Source organism: Thalassophryne amazonica, chromosome 2 (genome assembly GCF_902500255.1).
Source record: "Thalassophryne amazonica chromosome 2, fThaAma1.1, whole genome shotgun sequence".
Taxonomy (NCBI): Eukaryota; Metazoa; Chordata; class Actinopteri; order Batrachoidiformes; family Batrachoididae; genus Thalassophryne; species Thalassophryne amazonica.
The window spans coordinates 94,466,032-94,484,042 of NC_047104.1; the positions used below are offsets into that span (position 1 = coordinate 94,466,032).

Below are 18,011 nucleotides of genomic sequence, written 5' to 3' on the forward strand. Positions count from 1 at the left end.
GGAGGATGTGTGAGGAGTGAGGAGGTCTTTGAGGTGAGCGGGGGGCATTGCCATGGATACATTGGTGAGTGTTGAGAGCAATCTTAAAATGGATTCTGTATGTGATGGGGAGCCAGTGAAGGTTATGGAAACAGCCCTTACCAAAAAATAGTACTGATAAGTATATAAAAAGTAAACTGGAAGTATACTTGAAACATACTTGCATGCACTACTTTTTGGTAAGGGAGGTGTAATATGTTCCTGTTTATGTACTCTCAGCCTTTGAAGGTTTTTTTCCAGAGATCCCAAAGAGCAGGGAGTTACGGTAGACAAGCCCAGAGGAGACAAAGCCATGGACGAGTTTTTCAGCATCAATGATGATGTTGTACTGCAGTGAGTGTAGTTTCAAGTTGCTGAAATGGTTTTTGATGCCCAAATATGCATGAGTGGAACTGGAAAGAAGTGAAGTCTGTGTCGCCTAAAGAACCTACCTGAGGAATAGCAGAAGACACAGACAAACCAGTGACACGGAGTCACACCTGGCAATTACCACTCAGAGAACATGACCTCTGGACAGCAACCAAATCATTGATGCTTTTGCTCTTAACCAAAACAACATGCGCATTGTGCTGTTATGAAGACATCAATGGTAGGGGAAAGATTTTCTCTCTGCCTGCTGTTGGCCTTTTTTTCCTTTAGGCTACATGTGGAGGTCTGTGGATATTTATATTGAACAGTAGCCTAGGTTTGTGTGTGATTTTAGTCGTTCTGTATGTCTTTAGTGACTGTCACACATCAGAATATGGCTCTGTGTACGCATGCCTGTGATTGTGGTAGAGGTGTAGCAGAGAGCTGTCGCGACACACGAGCCCTTATTTCATAGCACCCTCATAAAAATACCAAGCTCCCCCATAGCACCTGCAGAAAAAAATCTCTGGAGCCACCACTGGCCGTGAGGCCCGTTGATGCCAGTGTTGCTAACCGAATGGTCCCCTCTAAAAATTGGTCTGCCCTGCCTTCATTGTGCATGCGTCTGAGACTGACTGAGAGTCTGACTGTCTACACCCAAAGCGATCAAAGGGAATAATGTGATTATTGACCATTAGATAACAACTGTGCATGCATACCTCACCCATCGAGTTGACCTCACCCACTGAAGAAAAGTAGAAAACCCACCTACCTTTTTTTGTCTTTACATAAAAAAATATAGTAATGTGTCTTTTCAATAGAAAAAAAAGTAAAGACTTGCATGTACACACGCTGTCTTTAAAGCAAAAATATTGTCATTAGATGATGGGGAGCTCATTGTGACGGGGAGATGCACATGAGCAGTTCCGCAGTAAAGAGAGGTAGATAAACTCGATGGGGGGAGGAGTTAAAGTCCGGGGTAGAGAGAATGCATGCGCAATTGCGCGGTGAAGATCCTCTCGACAGGTAGATCATCTCATCGGGACACTGGTCCTAAACCCCATAGCACGAATCGGATGAGAGTCTACCTCTCCCCTTGGATGGGACACCAGTTCGATGCAGGTTACTTCCCCAGTCAAGGCTGTTACCCATTTACAGCTGGGTCTGCTGAGACGATGCAGATAAAGTGACTTGTACAAGGAAAAGCGTAGTATTGACTGGGCAAGGTGTGCAGGTTTATGAAAGGAAATGTTGCAAGAGAATAAAGTGAAAAAGCACTCATTCAACTGCTTAAGCCTTGTGAGCAAAATTACATATTTAATGGTATTTGGACTGCATTGTTACAGCTCTTTTCCATCTGATGCACATGCTCAGAATCTAAATCATGTTTATTGCCAAGTAAGTTTTCACATACATGGAATTTTCTCTGGTGTTTGCTGCACAACAGTAAACATTAGTGGAATAAAACCAGCACTATAATTTCAGGAGCAAAATAAAAAATATAGGTTTACCTACAAAATGGACAGCTATGAGTATGTACAGTGTGCTGCTAAAATGAGCATGTGACATTTTCTGTACGTTAATGTCACGCATAGAGTGTCGTGGGTTGGGGCGGGGCCGTGGTGGAAGTGTGAGCGTGTCGGTGGGTGTCACTAGTCCTGGCAATGAGGCTGACTGCAGATGGAAAAAAGGTGCTGTTGTGGTGAGAGATTTTAGTCCTGATGGGCCGCAGTCTCTTACCAGAGGGGAGAGTCTTAAAAAGATAGTATCCAGGGTGGGAGGGGTCAGCCATGATGTAATATCCCATAGACGTGTCTGCCACCTGCTGGATGTGGCACCCAGCTTCACATGAGCTAACAATGTATGTTAGCAACCACAAGGAGAAACATACTGATGCAACTCCACTTGTACTTGGAGAAACACGGACACAAGTCCTGGTGTTCCCAAGTGGTCTACCCGCCAAGTACTAATCAGGATCAAAGTAGATCTGAGGGGATCAGATGTGCACAGAGCAGCACGGAAATATAGAAGAGAGAAACAGCTGAAACATTACATATCTGTCAGTGGTAAAATAATTAAATACCCCCCCCCCCCCAAATAAAGTCATTAAATTAAAGAAACTAATGAATGTGCAATGATTAATTTTTTAAGCACTTATTAATCATCTATGAAATTAACTCAATTTTAGTTATAAAATGCTTTAGAACAGCCACAACTGAAACAAAGTGCTGTACATGGGGGGTCATAAAAACAACAAAACAACCAGAAAAACAGCAGAGAAAAAATGAAAACAGCTAAAACACAGTGAAATGTCATGCTAGGTTAAAAGCCAAGTGCATTTTGAGGTTGGTTTTAAAAACAGACAGTGAGGAAACTGGCCTAATGTGCACAGGTAGATCATTCCAAATTTTAGGAGCAGCAAGAGAGAATGCTCGGCCCCCTCTGAGTGTTCGCTTGGACCTCTGTACCTCAAGGAGCAGCCGATCAGTTCACCAGAGGCACCGTGCAGGGGCACAGTGTGCTAGTACTACACTCACAGAAATATTTAACCCTAACTTTAAGATTTACAGTATTTATTTAAAATACATAAAGTATATTGTTTGAATTGCATAATAATTATGTTACCTATACAAGATAAATGGCATAGGTAACATAATTATCATGCAATTCAAACAATATACTTTATTTTAAATAAATACTGTCATTATTATTGATTTAGAGTAATTATATTTTATTAATACTACATAAAGCTGAGGATTATGATTTCAAATAAATAGGATTTATTACAGTAATGAATATGCATCATGTAAGGTTTATTTGGTAGGTTTGTATTAAAATGATCTAAAAAAAAAAGTAAATGGGAATCTGTCATGTAATAAAATTACATAAATCTTAAAAGTTAGGGTTAAATATTTCTGTGAGTGTATTACTAACTATTTTGATAATCAAGTATTTGTTTTGAGTAATTCAGAATAATCTAAATTCTCTGATTTCAGCTTCTTAAATCTGAATATTCTCTGGTTGATTTTACAGGTTTCTTTACTCCTGTTTGGCGTTAACTTTTATCTTTGGGCTGTGAACAAAACCTGGCATTTGAAAGGCATCATCTTCGCCTCTGGAAAACACCAATCAACATTATCTGACATTTTATGAACAAAAAAACGAACCGATTAATCTGTTATAAAAATAATCGTTTGTTGCAACCTGAGTAATATGCTGATTTGTCCGTTTTGTTGAACATTTTTTAATCGGTGTTCTTGCAGGTGGAGGAGTTGTATGATGCCTACTGTATCCAACGGCGGCTGCGTGATGGGGCAAGTAAGATGGTGGCGGCTTTTAACTCGGGTACAGGCAGCAGGGAGGCCAGAGAGAGTCTGAGTGAAGCCAACAAGGGCTACAGGGAATGTACAGAGGCAAGTGAATGCTACCCCCCCGGGGGTTGTTCTCCACGCTGCCGTTCTTATTAACAGTATTTGCTACTAATAATGATTAGTGAGCGTGTTGTGTCATGTGACAGCACAAGCTGACATCCTCTGTCCTCCTGCAGCACATGTGCTCCCTGGAGACCGAGTTGGAAAGTCAGATGGGAGAATTTCATGTCAAGATGAAAGGTGAGTTTTCTCACTTCATCCCTGCTCCGCCCACGTGCAACTGTCAGATCTGCTTATGCTGTTCTCACATGTTTCAGGCCTTGCTGGCTTTGCACGGTTGTGTGCTGGTGACCAGTATGAGGTGAGGGTAGCTGCACACCTTTTTTTTTTTTTTTTTTTTTTTTTTTAAATAAATTTTCTCTTTTCACACTTTGATGTCAAGCCGCTTCTGGGCTCCTTTAGGTCCTGATGCGCTACGGGCGCCAACGCTGGCGGCTGCGCGGCCGTGTGGAAGTTAGCAACAAGCAGATGTGGGACAGTGAGGAATACACTTTCCTGCCTCTCGTCACAGAGCTCCTGTCGATCAAGGTGACAAAATGGCTCCAAGTTGCAGCTGCGGCGTTGCAGTGCTTGCTGAAGTTATGTGCGTTCCCTCTGTGCTCGTCTCTCTGAGGCTCATGTGCTTTGGTTGTCAAGGTGACGGAGCTGAAGAGCCTGGCCAATCACGTGGTGGTGGGCAGCGTGTCGTGTGAAATGCTAGACCTGTTCTGCCCACTTCCTCAGACCCTCGCTGTGGATATCAATGACCTTGGAACAGTGAAGTTGAACCTGGAGGTCACCTGGAGGTACGTGAACCTGCAGCTAGCACCTTGTATTTTTGCCCTGTATGAATGCTTAACCACACATGCCTCGTCTTTGTGTTTTTTGTTTTTTCAGTCCGTTTGACAAGGATGACCAGACCTCATCTGCCAGCACAGTTTCCAAACGACTGCTGTCCAATCAGAGCCCCCCTGACACACCCTCTATGCGGGAGCAGGTGTTCTATGTGAGTGTTAAAATAAGATTTGTCCTGTCTTAGCATTTTTCCACGAGCAGCAGCTCCACCGCACCTGCCCCAATACTAGTTTGCAGAAACGGTTTCTGAAGCCTGCACATGTTGCACGCTTTATTGCACTGAGACACTTTAACTTTTTTGACCTGTTATGTTTCAGCTGCTCCCCCACTGCTTAGCGTGTAGCTGTAGAAGTGCTGTGTGTGAGGATGTTTGCAGAGCGCCATGTCAATTAATCAATCAATTTTATTTATATAGCGCCAAATCACAACAAACAGTTGCCCCAAGGCGCTTTATATTGTAAGGCAAGGCCATACAATAATTACGTAAAAACCCCAATGGTCAAAACGACCCCCTGTGAGCAAGCACTTGGCGAAAGTGGGAAGGAAAAACTCCCTTTTAACAGGAAGAAACCTCCAGCAGAACCAGGCTCAGGGAGGGGCAGTCTTCTGCTGGGACTGGTTGGGGCTGTGGGAGAGAATCAGGAAAAAGACATGCTGTGGAGGGGAGCAGAGATCGATCACTAATGATTAAATGCAGAGTGGTGCATACAGAGCAAAAAGAGAAAGAAACACTCAGTGCATCATGGGAACCCCCCAGCAGTCTAAGTCTATAGCAGCATAACTAAGGGATGGTTCAGGGTCACCTGATCCAGCCCTAACTATAAGCTTTAGCAAAAAGGAAAGTTTTAAGCCTAATCTTAAAAGTAGAGAGGGTGTCTGTCTCCCTGATCCGAATTGGGAGCTGGTTCCACAGGAGAGGAGCCTGAAAGCTGAAGGCTCTGCCTCCCATTCTACTCTTACAAACCCTAGGAACTACAAGTAAGCCTGCAGTCTGAGAGTGAAGCGCTCTATTGGGGTAATATAGTACTATGAGGTCCCTAAGATAAGATGGGACCTGATTATTCAAAACCTTATAAGTAAGAAGAAGAATTTTAAATTCTATTCTAGAATTAACAGGAAGCCAATGAAGAGAGGCCAATATGGGTGAGATATGCTCTCTCCTTCTAGTCCCCGTTAGTACTCTAGCTGCAGCATTTTGAATTAACTGAAGGCTTTTTAGGGAACTTTTAGGACAACCTGATAATAATGAATTACAATAGTCCAGCCTAGAGGAAATAAATGCATGAATTAGTTTTTCAGCATCACTCTGAGACAAGACCTTTCTAATTTTAGAGATATTGCGTAAATGCAAAAAAGCAGTCCTACATATTTGTTTAATATGGGCTTTGAATGACATATCCTGATCAAAAATGACTCCAAGATTTCTCACAGTACTACTAGAGGTCAGGGTAATGCCATCCAGAGTAAGGATCTGGTTAGACACCATGTTTCTAAGATTTGTGGGGCCAAGTACAATAACTTCAGTTTTATCTGAGTTTAAAAGCAGGAAATTAGAGGTCATCCATGTCTTTATGTCTGTACGACAATCCTGCAGTTTAGCTAATTGGTGTGTGTCCTCTGGCTTCATGGATAGATAAAGCTGGGTATCATCTGCGTAACAATGAAAATTTAAGCAATGCCGTCTAATAATACTGCCTAAGGGAAGCATGTATAAAGTGAATAAAATTGGTCCTAGGACAGAACCTTGTGGAACTCCATAATTAACCTTAGTCTGTGAAGAAGATTCCCCATTTACATGAACAAATTGTAATCTATTAGATAAATATGATTCAAACCACCGCAGCGCAGTGCCTTTAATACCTATGGCATGCTCTAATCTCTGTAATAAAATTTTATGGTCAACAGTATCAAAAGCAGCACTGAGGTCTAACAGAACAAGCACAGAGATGAGTCCACTGTCTGAGACCATAAGAAGATCATTTGTAACCTTCACTAATGCTGTTTCTGTACTATGATGAATTCTAAAACCTGACTGAAACTCTTCAAATAGACCATTCCTCTGCAGATGATCAGTTAGCTGTTTTACAACTACCCTTTCAAGAATTTTTGAGAGAAAAGGAAGGTTGGAGATTGGCCTATAATTAGCTAAGATAGTTGGGTCAAGTGATGGCTTTTTAAGTAATGGTTTAATTACTGCCACCTTAAAAGCCTGTGGTATATAGCCAACTAATAAAGATATATTGATCATATTGAAGATCGAAGCATTAAATAATGGTAGGGCTTCCTTGAGCAGTCTGGTAGGAATGGGGTCTAATAGACATGTTGATGGTTTGGATGAACTAACTAATGAAAATAACTCAGACAGAACAATCTGAGAGAAAGAGTCTAACCAAATACCGGCATCACTGAAAGCAGCCAAAGATAACGATACGTCTTTGGGATGGTTATGAGTAATTTTTTCTCTAATAGTTAAAATTTTATTAGCAAAAAAAGTCATGAAGTCATTAGTAGTTAAAGTTAAAGGAATACTCGGCTCAATAGAGCTCTGACTCTTTGTCAGCCTGGCTACAGTGCTGAAAAGAAACCTGGGGTTGTTCTTATTTTCTTCAATTAGTGATGAGTAGTAAGATGTCCTAGCTTTACGGAGGGCTTTTTTATAGAGCAACAGACTCTTTTTCCAGGCTAAGTGAAGATCTTCTAAATTAGTGAGACGCCATTTCCTCTCCAACTTACGGGTTATCTGTTTTAAGCTGCGAGTTTGTGAGTTATACCACGGAGTCAGGCACTTCTGATTTAAAGCTCTCTTTTTCAGAGGAGCTACAGCATCCAAAGTTGTCTTCAATGAGGATGTAAAACTATTGACGAGATACTCTATCTCACTTACAGAGTTTAGGTAGCTACTCTGCACTGTGTTGGTATATGGCATTAGAGAACATAAAGAAGGAATCATATCCTTAAACCTAGTTACAGCGCTTTCTGAAAGATTTCTAGTGTAATGAAACTTATTCCCCACTGCTGGGTAGTCCATCAGAGTAAATGTAAATGTTATTAAGAAATGATCAGACAGAAGGGAGTTTTCAGGGAATACTGTTAAGTCTTCAATTTCCATACCATAAGTCAGAACAAGATCTAAGATATGATTAAAGTGGTGGGTGGACTCATTTACATTTTGAGCAAAGCCAATTGAGTCTAATAATAGATTAAATGCAGTGTTGAGGCTGTCATTCTCAGCATCTGTGTGGATGTTAAAATCGGCCACTATAATTATCTTATCTGAGCTAAGCACTAAGTCAGACAAAAGGTCTGAAAATTCACAGAGAAACTCACAGTAACGACCAGGAGGACGATAGATAACAACAAATAAAACTGTTTTTTGGGACTTCCAATTTGGATGGACAAGACTAAGAGTCAAGCTTTCAAATTAATTAAAGCTCTGTCTGGGTTTTTGATTAATTAATAAGCTGGAATGGAAGATTGCTGCTAATCCTCCGCCTCGGCCCATGCTACGAGCATTCTGCATGTGCTAGGACATATTTGTCTAATGCGAGTGCTGAGCTGAACGCTTGCAGTAGGGGGATGCACGAACACAGCTGTGGCCCTTGTAGTATAGTAGTTTAGTAGTGGTCTAATATGTGCCGCCTCTCACACACCTCCTGAAGGGTTCAGACTGAGCCACTCGCCACGAAGTGTTCCATGATGCCGTGACAGACAGTTGGCATCCTCACGGCTGTGAATTCTCCTGCTCAGGAACAGAAAGCTGGCGTGTGTTGGGATGTAGCTGTAATTTGTAGTAACTCCCAAAATACTCCAGAATAAATAATAGTTGAAAGTCTGTTTTTAGGCCCTAATAGAAAAATCTTTGTTTTTAACTATAAATTACAGGGGAAGAAGAAGCCATCTTATCATCTGGAGTTTGGGATATACTTTAAAGCAAAAAACATAGATTGGTGCTGCAAAAATTGGATGACTAGTTAAGGTTTTCCGGGACTCAAAAACAACAGATAATTTTGGACAGTTTTCATAGTAAAATGTATATAACCCTTGAGTTTTGCAAAACTCACAAGTAATGATTTCTCTTCACTGCTTCGGGTTTTGCGCAGAATCACCACAGCAGACTCGGTGTCGCAGACCAAACGGTCCGCCTATAACAATCGGTTCGCCTTTTGCATTTGCGCACGCGTCATTTCAGACCACAGCAGCACGTCTGAGATGGAGTCTCTTCACCCAAAGCAATCAAATGGATTAATGGGGTTATTAACCATCAGATGATAAAGGTAAAACCTCTTAAATCATTCTAAAGTCAGTTTTAAGCATAAACGAGGCTGTTTTAAGCAGAAACGAGGCAAAAGTTTGTGATGTTTTTGAAATGTCCGATGCGCAGTGAACGCCTTGGCTAGCAGCTCATTTAGCTGCGGCGCCCTATCGCTTCCGCCGCCTTTTATGATGAAATAATGCTGAATTTATGTGGAAATGATTGTTGTACAAAAGCTTCAGATATCTGTCGCTGAGACAGATGATGACTGGAGTGCAGTTTGAAGCAGAAACGAGGTGTTAATCCATGAACCACATCATCGGGGGGACCGTTCATTCGGCGACACCGGTATATGGAGCCGTATATGGTTTTGGCAGTTTTTACGCCAGGTGCCCCACAGCCAAGAAATTCACTGACAGTTCCTGCAGCAAATATGTGAAACGATTGAGCCTGTACCACAAAACGTACAAAGTGTTCACAGACATTGTTTGATGTATAATAATAATAAACTACAGCACCGCGCTGGTGTTGGCGGAGGTTTGCGCTCCGTGCAATTTGTGCACAGAGCGCAAAATTTTGAGGGTCAAAAAGTCCTGTTAGAAGTGGCTTTTCATAAACTAAAATATAATACAAAATATAGATCAAAGGGGCTTTTCAATGTTAAAATCAAATATCCGCTAAATCCGCAATACGGATCAGATGTGGATCTATTCATTGAGAGTACCGGTTTCCACGTCATTGTCACAAATGACAGTGATTGAGGCACTTTTGATTGAGATATAATGCAAAATGTACACCAAATGGTTTTTCAATATTAAATTCAAATGTCCACAAAATCTACAATCCAGATCAGATCCACATCAAACTGTCAGGTGATAGTGAGTGCCAGTCTGCACCTCACCTTCAAATATGAGTATTTGGGACACGTTTGATTAAGATATAATAATACAATAACATGCTTTTGGAGGGCGGTATGCATTTTCAGAGGCCCGACGTCTACGCCCAGTCGCCCAAAATGACAGATATTATATAAATATCTGTCATTGCAGCCGACGGCATGGATGGAGGGACTCAGAAAATGCATACCACATGACAACAGCATGTTATTTGCATTATTATCACTTTTTACTGAGATACACAACATGTAACACGTACATAAAAAGTTGGCTCACTTAACTTATGTCGTGTCGACTGGCGCGCGCTGCTCTCCAAATTCGGCAGTGCATCCTCATCAAGCTGGCTGCTCTGGCTGCTGTTCATTGTTGTACTCTCCATGAGAAAATCATCCGGAATATCCATATTTGGACCAACACACACTTCTCGCCTTTTTAGTTTTTTTTTTTTTCTTTTTTTTCTTTTCCCCCTCTGTGGACAGTTCTTGGGCTGCGCGCGCCATGACGTCATTTGTTTACGCACAGCGGGCGGGTATGCCGATACTCGTTCTCTACTACGGGCGGGTATAGCCAGGTAGCGTCGACGAAAATCTACTCTACCGGCCTAGCAACGCCTTGGTAAAGTGATAATAATGTAAAATATACATCAAATGGGGTTTTCAGTGTTAAATTTAAATTGACCACAAAATCTGGATTAGGTCCAGATCAAACTTTTTCAGTCGATAAAGGACACCATCTTACATAATGCTCTGAAATATGAAAGAAATTTGATCTTTTTTGACAGTTATGAATTTTTGAAAATTTATTCAGTATTTTTCCTGATTTTGACCTTGTAAACTGAATCAGTTCTTGCCTACCAGGCTATGAATCTTTAGTAAAAATTTCATAACGATATATGAAAAGGCAAAGGTTATACGCCCAACCATTGGGCAGATAAATATAATGTCTTATCTTAATCGCCCAACCGCGATTGTGTATTTGACACATTTTGTGCTTCTAAACTACATTTTTTGCACCACTTTTTAAGGCTCTATTGCGGCGTATGTTTGACACATTTAACGGCGCCATCTTTAATTACTGTGAAAACACCACAACGGATCAAAACAGACAAACTTCATAAGCATTTTGAACGGAAGCCTGTTAACAATGACAAAACAGTTTTTGAACAAAATGCTGCTTGTTGGCTGTAAGATGGTGTTAGTTTGACACTGTTCCCTGGGTGTGATGAGCCAAACGGAACCACTTTAGATCACAGCTCCTCCGTGGGCTGCGAACCCTCCCACAGCGGGTGAGAAAATATCCGCCTTTTTTCCCTCCCTCATTGAAACCGGAAGTAAACTCACAAGCGTGCTCATTGGTTGGTTGTGGTTGGGCATATATGCACGCAAATTTATTTTATTGACCCAACGGTTGGGCGTATAGCCCCTCTGATATGAAAAATTGTCGGCAAACAAACTGGGGCAATAACAAAACCTCCTCCAATGGGGAAAAAAAAACATACCAAGCTGATGTTTCTTCTTTTTAATTCAATGCAAATTTAATTGAAATTGATTGAGTGTAAGAAAATACAAAACACAATTATATATCAAGGTCTGTGCAAAACTTTACTATAAAATGCACAGTCGTAGTGATATTTAACACATATCTGCCCCGCTAAATAAATGAGCTGTTACTGCAGACACTTTTATCCTGTGGATGTATGTTTGGTGAATTGTACCATCTTATTTTATTGCTTTTTTTTTTTACTACTAATCTTAAGTTAATATGTCAAAAAAAGCATTGACCATTTTTAAATCAATGGCAAATGTCTATGTTCGCAGAGTACACGCCGCCTTACTGTTGCGGAACAGATTTGTGATGAATCCAGAACACGCACAATCAGCCAGTGTTTGTTAATTATGTAATCTTTTTTGAGCCCACAAGGTGATATTTAATCAGATTACAATATACCTGCATAAACTTAAAATTAAATCTGTGTCAGTAGATGATAAAGTAATTTTAAGTCTGAAGTGTTTATGGTCTCTTCTTGTCCTCAGTGTGCATAAATCCTGTCCTTTGAATTTATTTTATTTCTCTAATGGAGCCCGTTCTTCCCGTTTGTTTAGTCTCTGCTGAAGCGGCAGGGAGAGCTGGAGAATGGGACCGTGTGGTCCAACTCCTCGGAGTCCTCCGATGACTCCTCCAGTCCAGCTTTAGCTCACCAGAGGCTGACAGCCACCAACATGCCGCAGTCCACTCTCACTTCTCAGTTAGCGTTCACCCCCCATAAGTCCAGCACATCGACGCCATCGCTCTCGTCTAATCAAGAGGAGGACGAGCAGGAGGTCAGTGAGGGTTTCTGTGAGGGAGACAGGGTTCCGAACGGCCACCTGCAGAGTTCCTGCTCTTACAGCTGCACTGAGAGCTGCACAGACTGTACTGCACCTGAGATGTCGGCTGTCCAGTCAGCGGACCTCAGTTGCTCCCTCCCCGATGTTTCCTCTCACTCGTCTGCGTCATCAGTGGAGAGGCCACAGGTGCTGGATTTGCCTGAGAGTGGCATCACACGGGTGTGTATTTCAGTGCAAGAGGGATATGATGATCAGTCTGAGGGTTCTACTGGAGAAGGGCCAGAAGACGACACTGACCAGGTGGAAGCCCCAGAAGTACAGAGTCAGCCGGAGCAGACTACCCAAGACCTACAGCAGCCAGATAATTTTCTAGTGGTGAGCCATGACTCTCTTTACTTGCTGTTTGTATGTGTGTGTGTCTGTCTGGCGGGACAGGTGCATAATAGACCATTAGTGATTACATTCAGTTCATTTTTCAGCACTTTGATTCATCATAAGTTCTCACCTTTTGGCATGATGTCTTTTTCAACAAAGTGCTGTTGTTCAGTCCCAAAAACGGCTGAGAGATTAACACAGTCGACACTCAAACCACAAACAGTTTAATCTCCATCTGATGGTGATTATTATTGACCCCTACGTTTGATTTTGCCTCAGGTTCCTTTTCCGACTTCCGCCAGTTTCAGTCAGGAAGTGGAGACGGCTCTCGAAAGTTTTGACTTCCTCAATTGTTCTGATCTGGATGAAGAGGAGGAGGAGGAAGCTGAGCAACTGGTGACAGAGCAACATAAAAAGGACCAAAATAAAACAGAGGAAGAAATTGTAGATGAGGAGGAAAAGAGCGAGGAGAACATCTACTGTAGATCAAGGTTGGCATGTCAATGATATTTTGCTCTTTGAACCATTTGCCCTCATTTAGTCTTTTTACCAAAGGATTTTGTTAAAGTGTGGTAATGTAGAGTGTGAGTGGGTGATTTTTAGACTACGGGCACTTAGTATGTCCTTTGATCATATTGTATGAAAAACATAAAAAAGGGGAAATTTCACACTCTTATAGTTATCTTTACAATGAAAGTGTGTTAAGAAATTTGTTCTAGTAGTCTATGATGACTTTTTCACCTTTTTTCAGCATCATTATATGCAAATATTGCCGTTTTGTGCTTGTCCCACACCCAGACTTTTGATCTTCAATGATAAAAATGAATGGTAAAGAAACGTTTTTTCTAATGTTTTAAAATATCTCTGAATAAAATATCAGTAAAATAATCAAAACATAATTGGGGTATTCAGTGTCATACAACTGTTATGATTTTTTTAAACAAAATGTAGTTGTCCCACACTATTGCCATAATTTCCACCACAACACTGTAATGTCCCTTTGGGTAGTTTCTATGGAGATAAACAGTGACATCAGAGCACATGTAAAAGTAAGTCCCTTCGGCTTCTCCCTTGTTTGCACTCGGGGTCGCCACAGCAAATCCAAGGTGGATCTGCATGTTGATTTGGCACAGGTTTTACGCCGGAAGACCCTTCCTGATGCAACTCCACATTACATGGAGAAATGTGGCAGGGGTGGGATTTGAACCCAGAACCTTCCGAACTGAAACCAAGTGCATTAACCACTTGGCCACCACCCCTACATCAGAGCACATGTATATAGCACCAAATCACAACAAACAGTTGCCCCAAGGCGCTTTTTATTGTAAGGCAATGGTGTGGTGGAAATTACATTTACAAGGCCAATAGTGCCCGTAGTTAAAGAAGAATCACCCGAGTATGTTAAATCAATCTCTGGGTCACTCAGCAGTGATGAAGATGAAGCTGATGCAGAAGGCCTGGAGATCCTCATGGAAGCACCAGAAGGATTTAGGAACTCGGATGAAGACTGTTACTCTGAATCACAGGTAACAAACTCATGAAGGCCGCCATGTTCATAAGGTAGTAGCGGTCGAAAAGGGACATGCTTACTCTCTTTTGCATTTTGTTCTGTGGTCAGAAGATTGAAGAAAAAAAAGATTAGGAATCAGTGGTTACTCTCTTGTACACTGTCTGCTGGTTACTACAACCCCTGGCAATAAATATGGAATCACCGGCCTCGGAGGATGTTCATTCAGTTGTTTAATTTTGTAGAAAAAAATCAGATCACAGACATGACACAAAACTAAAGTCATTTCAAATGGCAACTTTCTGGCTTTAAGAAACACTATAAGAAATCAGGAAAAATAATTGTGGCAGTCAGTAACGGTTACTTTTTTTTAGACCAAGCAGAGGGAAAAAATATGGACTCACTCAATTCTGAGGAATAAATTATGGAATCACCGTGTAAATTTTCATCCCCAAAACTAACACCTGCATCAAATCAGATCTGCTCGTTTAGTCTGCATCGAAAAAGGAGTGATCACACCTTGGAGAGCTGTTGCACCAAGTGGACTGACATGAATCATGGCTCCAACACGAGAGATGTCAATTGAAACAAAGGAGAGGATTATCAGACTCTTAAAAGAGGGTAAATCATCACGCAATGTTGCAAAAGATGTTGGTTGTTCACAGTCAGCTGTGTCTAAACTCTGGACCAAATACAAACAACATGGGAAGGTTGTTAAAGGCAAACATACTGGTAGACCAAGGAAGACATCAGAGCGTCAAGACAGAAAACTTAAAGCAATATGTCTCAAAAATCGAAAATGCACAACAAAACAAATGAACGAATGGGAGGAAACTGGAGTCAACGTCTGTGACCGAACTGTAAGAAACCGCCTAAAGGAAATGGGATTTACATACAGAAAAGCTAAACGAAAGCCATCATTAACACCTAAACAGAAAAAAACAAGGTTACAATGGGCTAAGGAAAAGCAATCATGGACTGTGGATGACTGGATGAAAGTCATATTCAGTGATGAATCTCGAATCTGCATTGGGAAAGGTGATGATGCTGGAACTTTTGTTTGGTGCTGTTCCAATGAGATTTATAAAGATGACTGCCTGAAGAGAACATGTAAATTTCCACAGTCATTGATGATATGGGGCTGCATGTCAGGTAAAGGCACTGGGGAGATGGCTGTCATTACATCATCAATAAATGCACAAGTTTACGTTGATATTTTGGACACTTTTCTTATCCCATCAATTGAAAGGATGTTTGGGGATGATGAAATCATTTTTCAAGATGATAATGCATCTTGCCATAGAGCAAAAACTGTGAAAACATTCCTTGCAAAAAGACACATAGGGTCAATGTCATGGCCTGCATGTCCAGATCTTAATCCAATTGAAAATCTTTGGTGGAAGTTGAAGAAAATGGTCCATGACAAGGCTCCAACCTGCAAAGCTGATCTGGCAACAGCAATCAGAGAAAGTTGGAACCAGATTGATGAAGAGTACTGTTTGTCACTCATTAAGTCCATGCCTCAGAGACTGCAAGCTGTTATAAAAGCCAGAGGTGGTGCAACAAAATACTAGTGATGTGTTGGAGCGTTCTTTTGTTTTTCATGATTCCATAATTTTTTCCTCAGAATTGGGTGATTCCATATTTTTTTTTTCCCTCTGCTTGGTCTAAAAAAAAGTAACCGTTACTGACTGCCACAATTTTATTTTCCTGATTTCTTATAGTGTTTCTTAAAGCCAGAAAGTTGCCATTTGAAATGACTTTAGTTTTGTGCCATGTCTGTGATCTGCTTTTTTTTCTCTACAAAATTAAACAACTGAATGAACATCCTCCGAGGCCAGTGATTCCATAATTTTTGCCAGGGGTTGTAGTACAGGATAACTAGTTTGCTTATCACAAGAGAAGGTGAGGGAGCATGACACCCTTCCGCCCGAAAATGTGAAGGGCAACAGGGTGGGCAGCCTCCAGACTCACCACTAGAAGATGCCTAATCCTGCACACTGTAGCTTTAATTAAACATGATTTTGAAATTGAGTGCTTAACATTATCTGAATAGGGCTCAAGTGTGGTGGATGCGCAGGATTTGGGTCAGGTGGAAATTCCAGATGAGGAGAAACGGGCAGATGAACAACGTGGTGAGCAGCTTTGCTACTACACACTGCTGCAGGTCGGTCTGAGCAACAGCAGTTTAATTTGCCACATTTCTTCAAATCTTCCAGGAGATGAGACATCTGATCAGGAAGAGCGCCCATCTACTCCCAACCAGATGGCCACTACTGTCTCCTGAGGACACGGTGGAACCGTGACCAAACTGTTTCCCCGCTCTTATCTGTTCATGTCATCACCTGCTTTCGATGTGGGATTGGAGGCCTTGACAAACAAGCTCTTCCACCAGCGTGGAGTTTGTGCACTTTTGCCTTCTTCTGACCAACAAAGTTAAATCGTTGGTTATTTACAGTAACCCCAAGGTAGCCAACGTTCTTTTTCCTTCTGCACATGCTGCCTGTGTTTAAAAGTGGGATACCACTGAGTTTACACTTTCACAAATTCCTCCTGCATACATTTAAAAAAAAATAAAAAATTCTAATGATGCCTTCATTTTAGGAACGGCTGAATGTGGCCATGTTTTGGCTTTGCAACTGTTCTGTAATCGAATGATTTCCATCAGAGAAGCATAAAAGTCGATCAGTGAGGTCAAAGCATGAAAACAGCAGAAGCTGGAGCCGGGAGGCTTTGAAACCAGTCAGTATTTTTGGACACAGTTCTTACAGCAGAGATCTGAGGTTGTGATTTACAGTGTTACGTGAACGTGTGGCCCACCGCGCTGACACTGCTCGCGGCAGAAGAAAGACTTCAGAAGCATGTGATGTTTGAAGAGTAAGTGAGCTGCAGATAAACAAGGAGTGCACTCTGAAAAACAAACTGTTTATATGCAAAAAAAAAAAAATCCACACTGAGTGCAGACGTAACATCCTGCCTTTACAGCAACACGAGGAACGTTAGTAATAACATTTAAAAGCATTTGGACTAATCAAGAGATTTTATTTCAACAACTGCTCTGTCATTTTTGCCAACACAAAAACAATTTGCAGTGTAAAAATATTTAAACCTGCATGTGTATCTGCGTCACACTGCCAGCATGTTTGTAATTAAAAAGAAAAACCTAGCTCATCCGATTGAGCTCAGTGAGCACCAACCTAACCAAGCCTGTTTGCAGTGGTGTACAGAGGCTCCTTTAGGGGGCGCCACAGTCCTTCAGTGTCCTGCTTTACATTGTTCTACTAAAGCCTCGTCATTCAGAAAGTGCCTCAGGTGACAGATGTAAAGTTTTCAATAAGTGAATGCCACAACAGATGTGATCGGGCAAAGATAAGTGTTTATTTTCTGAATTAGAGTGCACAATAAGAGATATTTACTGTTTCATATAAAGAATTGCATATGTTCTGAAATGTTCAAATGTTTATGTTGACAAATGTTAAAAGCTTTGTAAAAGTTTCCTTGAAGTTTCTGCATTTGTTTGTGTTCTCAAGAGAACATCACAACCACCAGATTTACACACTCCTTAAACTTCAAATAACCTGTTTTGCTTTTAGTTAACAACTGAGACCCCAAAACAGTTTTAAAAAATAGCCATTTATTCAGTGTAACGCATTTACTTACTGTAAATTCCCAGAAATGCTGACTGTCCTGGATCAAAGAGCAAGATCCAGGTTTTCGGTGACCTGAACTAGGCCAGCATAAACATAGCAGTATGTGGTGAAAGTGAACTTGTAGAGACATTTATGTATCTCAGCAGTAACATTCGTGTCTTTGACTGCTTACCCTTTGAGAGAGAGATGCCTGGGAAGATCTTACAGTCATAAGCTTACTGGACAGAGGTGTTTGGTGATGTCAACATCTTTGCAGACTGAAGGTCCAAGTCTTTAGGGTCTTGGTGCCACCTGTCTTACTGTACTGTGGTGAGACCTGGATGCTAACCAGTGACCTAAAGCAAACAACTAT

The 18,011-nt window shown here is 41.3% G+C and overlaps 1 protein-coding gene across 3 annotated transcripts in view; it reads left to right on the top strand.

The window, feature by feature from the left end:
• LOC117527369 (rho family-interacting cell polarization regulator 1-like) overlaps positions 1-17,504 on the top strand; it is a 38,070-nt gene extending 20,566 nt beyond the window's left edge. The window contains exons 7-17 of one of the 3 annotated variants that reach the window (XM_034189686.1): positions 3,651-3,800; positions 3,935-3,998; positions 4,076-4,119; positions 4,221-4,346; positions 4,455-4,603; positions 4,695-4,803; positions 11,903-12,502; positions 12,782-12,993; positions 13,929-14,028; positions 16,066-16,144; positions 16,229-17,504. In XM_034189686.1, the coding sequence (XP_034045577.1) occupies positions 3,651-3,800; positions 3,935-3,998; positions 4,076-4,119; positions 4,221-4,346; positions 4,455-4,603; positions 4,695-4,803; positions 11,903-12,502; positions 12,782-12,993; positions 13,929-14,028; positions 16,066-16,144; positions 16,229-16,296 (1,701 nt within the window). In that variant the 3' untranslated portion in view covers positions 16,297-17,504. Of the gene's footprint in view, positions 1-3,650; positions 3,801-3,934; positions 3,999-4,075; positions 4,120-4,220; positions 4,347-4,454; positions 4,604-4,694; positions 4,804-11,902; positions 12,503-12,781; positions 13,085-13,899; positions 14,029-16,065; positions 16,145-16,228 lie in introns of those variants that run through there. The other 2 variants (XM_034189692.1, XR_004565514.1) reach the window with 2 other exon arrangements.
• The last annotated feature ends 507 nt before the right edge of the window (positions 17,505-18,011 follow it).